General features: G+C 44.5%; 1 protein-coding gene across 1 annotated transcript; it reads right to left on the bottom strand.

Annotated features, from left to right (window-relative positions):
* Positions 1-870: 870 nt before the first annotated feature.
* Positions 871-2,604, bottom strand: LOC123186092 (germin-like protein 4-1). The gene is made up of 2 exons (XM_044597889.1): positions 2,390-2,604; positions 871-1,757 (listed from the first exon to the last, which is right to left on the bottom strand). The coding sequence occupies exons 1-2, from the start codon at positions 2,520-2,522 to the stop codon at positions 1,099-1,101; spliced, it is 792 nt and encodes a 263-aa protein (XP_044453824.1). The 5' UTR covers positions 2,523-2,604; the 3' UTR covers positions 871-1,098.
* Between the last annotated feature and the right edge of the window lie 7,374 nt (positions 2,605-9,978).

The raw sequence follows: 9,978 nt of genomic DNA on the forward strand, positions 1-9,978 counted from the left end.
ATACAGAAGCTATACAGTGTAACAACATTTAGCTTAAATTATGTGCCTAACTTTTTGAACAATTGTTTTGGGAGTTGGATTAGAAGCTTTTCTAAGGATAATAAAAAAAGCGTGTACTTGTTGGTTCGGCTGCTGTTTTCTGGACTCTTTGGAAGTGCAGAAACAATATTATATTTGAAAACAAAATCTATACCGACCCATTGATTCTGATTAAGCTGATTTGCTACTGGATCGTGGGCTGGTCGATATTGCAGAAGGAGGAGCAAGAAGAGGTGTTGATGCTAGGGGCAAAACTTCTCAAGCATGTAGCAAGTGAGATATACAAGGCGTCGTATGGATGGAGATATGGTGTCTGCAGGCTTGGATCCTGAAGATCGAAGATGATGCTTTGTCTGCGTTCTCGCTGGATGCTGTTCGTAGTGTTTGTTTGACTTCTAGTTTCACCCTCATCTTTTGGCGATGTATATAAACTTTGCAGTCACTGGAACCTGCTTAATCCTCGCGCATCGTCGTTGCCCTTTGGCTTTGCCGGGGTTAGTCTAGCTTTTGGTTGGTCTTGGTCTTGGGCTATCTGATGTAATGGATGTTAATTGTCGGATGCTGCTGTTTTCTTTTATGCTTTAGTTTGTTATTAGGAGCACCATATGGTTTCTTTAACGGAAATCGGAGGGGAGGCCCTTCTTATGCTAATTTTTTTTATGAGTTTGAATAAAATTACAGAAGAAAACCCTACTACCATAAGCCATGTGACGACCGAAAAATAAGTACTCACCTTAAAAAAATGTACTTCAGAACGAATCTAAATAACACCAGGCAATGGTTGGCTGAGACTCAGATATTTCTCCGTCGATTGAGAATTAGCAAAAATTATGACCAAACCTTAGAATTTATTATTCCATATAGAAATTTAACAGCATTTAGCTAGTACACCGGTGCACTTTGGGCACTATTTATTTGACACGACCGAGTGCTAGCACGTATACGTACGTACCCCTCGATCCACAAACACCTGCTGGTACACGACTTACTACACCACACTCTGTTTACCAGTGGCTTGTTGTTTTTTCTTTACCTATAGGATGGCCGTCCGTCCGTCATTTAGGGCTTCTGCTTGCGCATGCCAGGATAGTAACCGCCACCGCCGCCGGTGCTGTTGCCGCCGGGCGGCATGTAGCCGCCACCGCCCATGCTGCTATTGCCGCTCATGGCCGGTGCGAACTTGGCCTGGATCCAGTCGACGGTGTCCTTCTCTGTCATGAAGGCCTTGGCGAGGATGAGGTCGCTGATGGGCGGCGTGGACCCGAAGACGGCGTTGGCGATGGTGATCACGCCGGCGTCCTGGCTGCTGAGCGCGGCAATGGCCACGGCGGGTACCTTGCCGTTGTTCACCTGGAAGTGGATGAGCCCCTGCGGGAACACGAACACGTCGCCCTCCACCAGCTGCTTGGTGAAGAGCAGGTTCTTCCCGTCCGCCTGGTTGGAAGTGACGAACCCCACCAGCAGCTGCCCCATGATCACGGTGAGGATCTCGGAGCCGCGAGGGTGCGTGTGGGGTGGGTTCTGCCCGCCGTTGGGCCCGAAGTCGATGCGCGCCAATGAGATGCCCAGCGTGTTCAGCCCCGCCAGCTGCTTCACCGTCACCGGTGTCACCGCTGAGCCCTGAGCGTTCAACTTGCCCGGCTTGTTAAGCCCGGGCAAGAAGAAGTCGTTCGCCGTCACCATCTTCATGTTCTTGCACACGAACCCATTCACAATCACTGCATGTATACACAGTTGCACATCCAAAGTTAAATCTTACCATGTTGCAGCAATTTCCAAGTGCCAAAGGTTGAATATAGTTATTCTAAGTTGATCAAGTTCTACATAAAATTTTAAAATATGTTTACTATCTAATAATGGATGTTATTGCTTCGACTAACCTAAGTGATCGAAACATGAAGTCCTGAACAATGAAACAGTTCACTTGATGTGCAAGTATGCATTTATAGTTTGGCCACTTTTCTTATATTTAATATTGTTTTTAGAGAATATCTTCAATATTGTTAATGTGTAAGAAAGCTAGAAAAGAGCATGTACTTTTACATTGCTATCTGAGGAGTAGTATATGTCAAATCAAACAAATAACAGGAAACACAATACTAGTTTTTTATGCCTGCATATATCGACCATGTTGCATGAAAGAAATTAATCATGTAGCTTCCGTTCCAAAAAGATTTTATTGGATTCATCGTAAATATGTTATTGTACTATTCATATATTTCATGTTGTAGATATTATATTTCCTATATATATACTTGGTCAAATATAGAAAACTTTGACAAAGAAAAAGCTAGAACTTTAAGTAAGTTGAAAAAGAGGGAGCAAATCTTCTTCTTTGCAAAAAATATACCAGGGTTCATTAGATCAGCAACGCAGAAGTCCTGGAGCTGGCTCGGGTCAGTAGCCAGAACACGAGGCGCCGGAGAACAGACCACGAGTACCACCACAGCAAGCAGTGCAGCCAAGGCACGGGAAGCCGCCATGGTTTTTCTTTCCTAGCTTCACTTGCAAGACCTAACAATGTCTGTCAGGGTAAGCTAGCCAGTGTTTGAGCTTGGTAATTGTGGATTGCAAGCACGTATCGGGGTGCCAATTTATACAGGCATAAAGGTGGCCGGGGAGTAGTGGGCTAGCTGCATGCTCCAGCAACATGGTACACTAGCAACAGCTATAATCGATCACTAATATCACCGTGTAGTTTGACTAGGCATCCACGATACTCCTACTAACATTGCTAGCTTACGTATGATCGGCTGATTTTTTCCTCACAGCCCCACTAACTGTTTGTTTATACGGAATAACCACGTGCCTAAATATCCATCGTGGAAACTAATGCATACACCATTTTTGGGTGGAAGAACTTGACAAGGATAATGGCTCTTTCTTCTTCTTCTTTTTATTCGCAACATGCATCGATCGATCCACTAATAACTTGCAGAAGCTGGAGTTCCAGGACGGTACGTATGATAGTGGGGAGGGAATGCCTTGAGGTCGTGGTGATGGACTTCTTTGGTAGTAGATGCTGATTCTAATTAGATCGCCCAGACTATTTGGATGACGATGTTGGCCGTGGTCCTTTTGAATTTGATTTCCTTCATCAAACAATGTGGTAGTCCAATATTATATACTCTGTATATCTTCTAGATGCAGATGTCGGGTGATCGGGTGAGCAAAAAAAATGTGGAATGTTTTTATGCTTTACAACTATTTTTAGACGAATACCAAAGCACCGGTTTTTTCGTAAAAAAAAAAATTAATCAGGCCCTCTGCATCGATTGATGCAAACAGCTTTATATTGATTGCAAAGTATCCGTTCTTACAGAATTGGAAGAACAGAAAGTTCAAAAGCACAATATATTACTACCGCAACAAAATTACATGTAGCATTATTAATCATATTGTTAGGTCGTCACTCACACTAATTGAATATAACCCGTGGTACCATCTCCAACTGGTTGTACCCAAAGAGCAACGAATACTTTGCTACTAGTTGTTGGCGCACTTGCAAGTAACTAGACGGTCTTGATTCTACATTGATCCCCTTTCTTTGGTTTTGGACAATTTGGATGACGTATGATGTTGGTTGTCCTTTTGAGTTCCTTCATCAAAGACTTTGTGTATCTTCTAGATGAGGGCAATACAACTTGGAAAGTGTTTCTATGCTTTACGACTATTTTTGGACGAATCCCAAAGCATTTTTTTCTATGCATTCTAGGTTTTTTTTTAATAATGATGCATTGTTTTCTAGCATCCGTAGCACTTTTCTTGGGAAATACACTCAAAGAGCATCTTAGGTCTGATAATTGTCAAGGAAAACCGACAGTACAACGTAAAGAGAACTGGACGTGGTCATGTAGAACGACCATTAAAAAGGTAAATACTAGCCTTCTTTTCTTCCGGTTGATTGCCACGTTAGAACATGTAATCTTTTTTCATTCTTGTTCGCTTATCTAGCTTTTATTTTGTTTTTAGAATTCGCTCCAAAATAAAATACGACAGACATTGTTAGGTCTTGCAATGTGACGTTACCCCGATACAGAGGCCGGAAACAAAAATTCCGTTTTAAGAAATAATACACCCACTAAGGAACTAACATTGCATATGTTTTCTATAAGCTTTATACTTCATGCACGTGACGTTGGGCACGATCGGCTGTACGACCAATGTGCCAACAAGTGACACTTTTTTACTGAAATTTTCCGTTCCCGTGTACAGATATGGAGCTATCACTAACGGAAAATAGGTCAAGGGCCATTTCGCAGTGCTTATCCTTGCTCCATCGTGCATAAGATTTTGACCTTTTCGTTCCTTCAGTTCTCCAAAGGTGAGTGTGGCGGCTGTCACGCTGTGTGCAGCGAGCGCGGGTGTCACGTTCCAGCAAAAATCTGTTGGATATGGAACTCCCAATCCCAACAACCCCCTCCACAATATCATGCATGCACCCGGCCGGCCTCGTGTGTTTTTGTGAGATTTTTCTCTTCATGCATGCAGCCTGGTACACGTATCGACCACTCGAGGTCTCAATACTCATGCGTGTTCTACAACGAGGTTTGTGTTGTGTATTACAGTAAGGAAAAACGGAGGTTTGGTCAGCTACTGTCAATTTGTTTCAGGCAGTGATGGACCCGGGACTTGAACTTAACCAGAAGGAACATTTAAAGTCTAAAATTTTGAAGGTTTAAAAGCTCTAAGAAATTCAACTACAAAAACATGAAAAAACATAAAAAGGTCTACGGAGAATAGGAGCGGCATAGTCTTCAATTTGCCTTCGGAGACGGCATCAGCATTGACATGCTAGATTAGATACTTCACCAACACAATCTGGTGGAATTACCTGCAAAATTGAGTGCCTTCTTCTAATTTCTGTACTATACACTTTAAATCCAAACATGGTGAAAAGCACATTCAAATGGAGTTTCGGTCAAGCCCTGGTAGCCGCCGCCTCCTCCTTTAAAATAAATCTAGGGTTTGTGCCTCTCGCCGGCGCCACTGCAGGTCCGCCTCGTCTCCAGTGGCCTTAGCGCTATGGGGGCACGGTGTATCTTGGCAAGGGCTGGGGGGAGGGCTTCGTTGTTCGTAGTTCCTTCGAGTTTTGTTAGGGTTTGTGTCCTATTTAGAGACAGTGACGGCTACTTGAACATGGAATAAATGTCTCACTGCCTAGCCCCCATTCCGGTGATGTGTCTAGCATCGTTGACGGGCGTGTGAAGGTGTGTCTCCGGCGATCTATCCTCGGTGGATTTGCTCGGATCTGGTTGTTGTTCGTCTATGTTCGTGTGTCTTCGGGTTGGATCCTTTCGATCTACTTTATTCTTCATTTGTGGCGGTTGCTGTTCAGGTGCGCTGGTCCTATGGGGCCTTAGCACGACGACTTTCCGACTGTCTACTACAACAAGTTGCGCCCGACTCCGACGAGGGAGGGGCGATGACGACGGCGCACCTTTGGCTCGCTTCAGTGTTTGTAGTCGTCGCTAGGTGGTCTATGGATCTGGACGTAATTATTATTATTATTTATGTTTGTTGTACTGCCATGATTAAAAATGAATAGATCGGAAGTTTTCTCGTAAAAAAAATTCAAACATGGTGTCGCACAAAAAAATGTAAACCAAGCAAGAGCAAGGAGGGAAGAAAGGTTTGCTACTCCTGGCCATTCTCGATGTCTCGTGCGCGTTTGCGGGATGCCGCCGCCGCCCGAAGTTGCTTCCACTTCTTCGGCCTTCTCCCCTGAATCCATCACTTGCGGGTGGTGGGCAGAGGGCAGGTTGAGCAGCGGAGGAGGGAGTGTCCAAAAGGCTGAGATTGAGAATTGAGGAATTGCTGAAGAATTTACCGATATAGCTTCAGGTCGGCGTGAAGGAGGGACGTCCAATGGGGGAGGATGTAAGGAGTTGTGGAGTGGGTGGCGAGCAATTCAACGTGGAGGAGGAGGTGTACAACGGCGGCGCTAGGCAACAATAGTATTCCCTCCGTTTTTTTAGTCTACATATAAGATTTATTCAAAATTAAACTTTCTTAACTTTGACTAAGTTTACAGAAAAAAATATTAAGATTCACAATATGAAATCAATATTGTTAGATGCATTATGAAATAAACTTTCCTACCATATAGCTTTAGTATTGTAGATGTTAATATTTTTTCTATAAAATTAGTCAAACTTTACAAAATTTGACTTTAACCAAATCTTATATGCAGACTAAAAAGAAATAGAGGAAGTACTATTGTAGTGGCTCGATCAATTGGTCGCCTATGTGGGAATTTCCTATTCGACGCTTATTGCGACAAGTTGTCGCCACCCACGTGCGATTGCCAGTTGCCAGTGCCCGCTCACCGGAGCGAGTTTACGCCGCCACCGATCGAGTCCAGACTACGAGCCTCCATGAGAGCAACTCCAATGGGGTGACCCAAACATACGGCGATTTCGTTCGTTTTTTGTTTGCTTGGGTCGGCCGCCCGTCCGGGTCCGCCCTCTTTTAGATTTGGGTCGGCAGCGCGTCCAAAACGCTGACCCATATGTGCCGACTGGCCGTCAGTATTACATTGATTTGCATTCAAATATATTGTCAAATAACATAGTTTACCGAATAATAGTATAGTTTTACGAGCCGGATACAAATAAAAATGTTTCACATAGTTTTGCAAACGAATAAAAAGATACATCTATTGGTTGCCAACATGAGCCTACATATGCTCAACCAAATCATTTTGCAGCTGCACGTGAGTTTCTCAATCACGCATGTCTTCATAAAGTTGGGTGAACTGTTCAAACATTGCCGCTACTTCATGCTCAGGCACAACATTCTCACCCTGAAACTGAAAGCCTTGATTATACAGATGTTCCGGACGCTTGTCTTCTACGATCATACTGTGCATAATCACACAAACAGTCATCACCTCCCACAGTTTCTGCGTGCTCCAGGTATTAACAGGATACCGAACGTTGCCCTATCGAGATAGCAAAACACGAAAGGCACGCTCTACATCCTTCCTAGGACTCTCTTGCTCTTAGGCAAAAATTTTCATTTTCTCTTCGACAGGATTGGGTATTGTCTTGACAATAGTGGTCCACTGAGGATAGATACCATCACCCAGGTAGTATCATTTGTCGTAGTTGTGTCCGTTGACAGTAAAGTTCACCGGTGGGCTGTTGCTTCGGCAAGCCTAGCAAACACCGGCGAGCACTGAAGCACATTGATACTATTGTGTGATCCAGCCATACCAAAGAAAGAGTGCCAGATTCAGAGATCTTGAAACGCCACGGCCTCTAGTATGATAGTGCAAGTCCTGACATGTCCCTTATACTGCCCTTGCCAAGCAGAAGGACAGTTCTTTCACTCCCAGTGCATGCAGTCTATGTTGCCAGGCATCCCTGGGAAGCCCCTTCTGGTATTTATCGCCAACAAACAAGTTGTATCTTCAGCTGTCGACTCTCTCAAGTACTCAGGGCCAAACACAGCAATAACAGCCTTACAGAACTTATACAGGGACTCTAGGCATGTAGACTCGCTCATATGGACGTACTCGTCAATGAGATCACCGGGCACTCCGTATGCAAGCATTCGGGTGGCGGCAGTGCATTTCTGATAAAAGGAGAAACCAATCTTGCCGACGGCATCCTCTTTGCACTCGAAATAGTCATCATAGCCGACCACTCCTTCTCTAATATGGTTGAAAACATGCCTACTTATTCGGAAACAGCGGCGGAATTTTTGATGTTTGAACAACGGGTTTGTTGTATCAAAGTAGTCCTTCCAAAGAAAGAAATGCCCACTCTCGCGGTTGCAATTCAACGCCGGAAGGTGGCCCGGAATGGAACCACGGAATAATGGGCGCTGGCTGTTTAGGTGGTGATGGACCAACACGGCGGCCAATATCTCCTCCTTGTCGTCGGACGACGAATCGTCAGAGTCGCGAAGGAAATTGTGGAACAAGAACTCGTCGACGGAGTCATTTCGTACCTTGGCAAACTAGCGAACAGCTTGCGGGCGTTGAAGAAGGAGACGGCCGGCGAGGGGAGTTGCGGCGCGCACGGACCAGCTAGCTGCCCTGCCAGCGTCCGACGAGCGTGCCGGTCGGATCTGACCGGGACGGTGAGGTGGCTTCTTGGTCGCGGGCGGCTGTGCGGTGGGGGAGCGACGTTGGAAAGCAGTTTGCTCCCCCGGCGGCAAAACGGCGGTGACGGGCGACGGGGGGAATGGGCCGCAGTGCTGGGCGGATGTGGAGGCGGCGCAGTTGGCAGAGTCGCCGGCAAAAAATGGGCGGCGGCGGTGGCGACGAAGGAGGCGGGCGAGGGTTGCTGTTGGCTGGGAGGGAGAGGGGAGGCCAATGTGCCACCGACCAGCGGGCCCGGGAAAGGGAGAGGGCGAGCGCACGCACCCGTTTCGTGTCCACACAGATGCAAATCCGTCTTAAAATGGGCCAAAAATGGGTTACCCGCGGACGAAAAGCGAACGTGTATTCGTTTAGGTCGACGTGTTGGGTCGACTTTGTCCGCGCCAATCTAAATGAATGACGGCGAACGAAATAGGTCACCTCATTGAAGTTGCTGTGGCAACTGTCGCCGCTTGATTTCAGTTGTTGTCACTGCCACTAGATTCAAATGTTTTGGTGCGCTGCCGCTGAGGACATCCATGGGGCGATCTTAGCTGTTGCTCGAGTCCAGGACTCCACGCACGTTGCTTCTCCATCTCACAAGTACTCCTAATCAGTGCAGAATCAAGACTACACTGGATCTAATATAGCCACGATTCTGAAATGCAGAGAGCTTGTTCTTGACTTTGCAAATGCTGAATACTCCCACTGTTTTCGTAAATCTAATAAGGTTGCTCATATATTAGCTAGTCACTCTTTTAGCATTAGATTTTCGTCATTTTGGGAAGCCTACATCCCGGACTTTATTTCTCAGGCTATTGTAAACTATTTGTCTCTGATATGAGGAATAAAGTCTTGAAGTTTCAAAAAAAAAAGTACCCCTAATCAGCGCCGGCTGCTAACAAAACTGGTGCTCACGCGCATGCTCTCATTGGTCGGCCTGCAGGAAGCTTCTCACTCGCTCGTTTTTTACGGTTGGACAGGTTCAACCAGGTTGACTGTTGCCTCAAAAAGAAAGAAAAAATAATGTTGACTGGTTGACTTTCGAAATATTATTAATTCAAAAAATCATATTTTTTTAAAAAAATCATGAATTTGAAATAAGTTCATCATTTTTCAGAAAAACATCACACAATTAAAAAACTCCATGGATTTGAATTTTTTTCATGATTTTTAGAAAAAGTGTGTGAAATTTGGAAAGAATTCATGAATTTAAAAATATTAGTGAATTTGTAAAAGTTCACGAATTTCAAAAATTTCACTACTTTTATAAAAGCTCACGACTTGAAAAAGTTCAGGAATTTAAAAATATTAGTGAATTTACAAAAAGTTCACGAATTTCAAAATTTTCACTACTTTGATAAAATTTCATGACTTGAAAAAGCTTGAAAAATTGGAAAACGTTCACGAATTAAAAGAAAACATAAAGTTGAAGAAAGTTCACGAAATTTTGATTAAAAATACACGAACTTGCAAAAAGTTTTTGAATTTGAAAATACTTTACGCATTTAAAAAAGAAAAGAAAAAACAACTAAAAACCATGCCAGGAAAAACCGCAAGGAAAAGACCCAGAAAAACCGGCGGAAAACAGTTGTAAAAAAACCATGCACCAGGTAGCAAAATTGCCTATGAGCCACCTCTCGACTCACAGGGCGGATCTACTACAAAGTGGGTCCAGAGGGAAAAAAAGGCCCAAGAAACAATGGCTTACTCGTCCTGACCCATCTCACTTCTCAGTCGGCTAGCCCAACAAACAACGCACCCTTTTTCTTCTCAAAAAAAAAAAAAACAACGCACCCCTAAAAAAAAACATCGCACGCAGGCACACTCGGACTGTGGGACAGACGCAC

Source organism: Triticum aestivum, chromosome 2A (genome assembly GCF_018294505.1).
Source record: "Triticum aestivum cultivar Chinese Spring chromosome 2A, IWGSC CS RefSeq v2.1, whole genome shotgun sequence".
NCBI lineage: Eukaryota > Viridiplantae > Streptophyta > Magnoliopsida > Poales > Poaceae > Triticum > Triticum aestivum.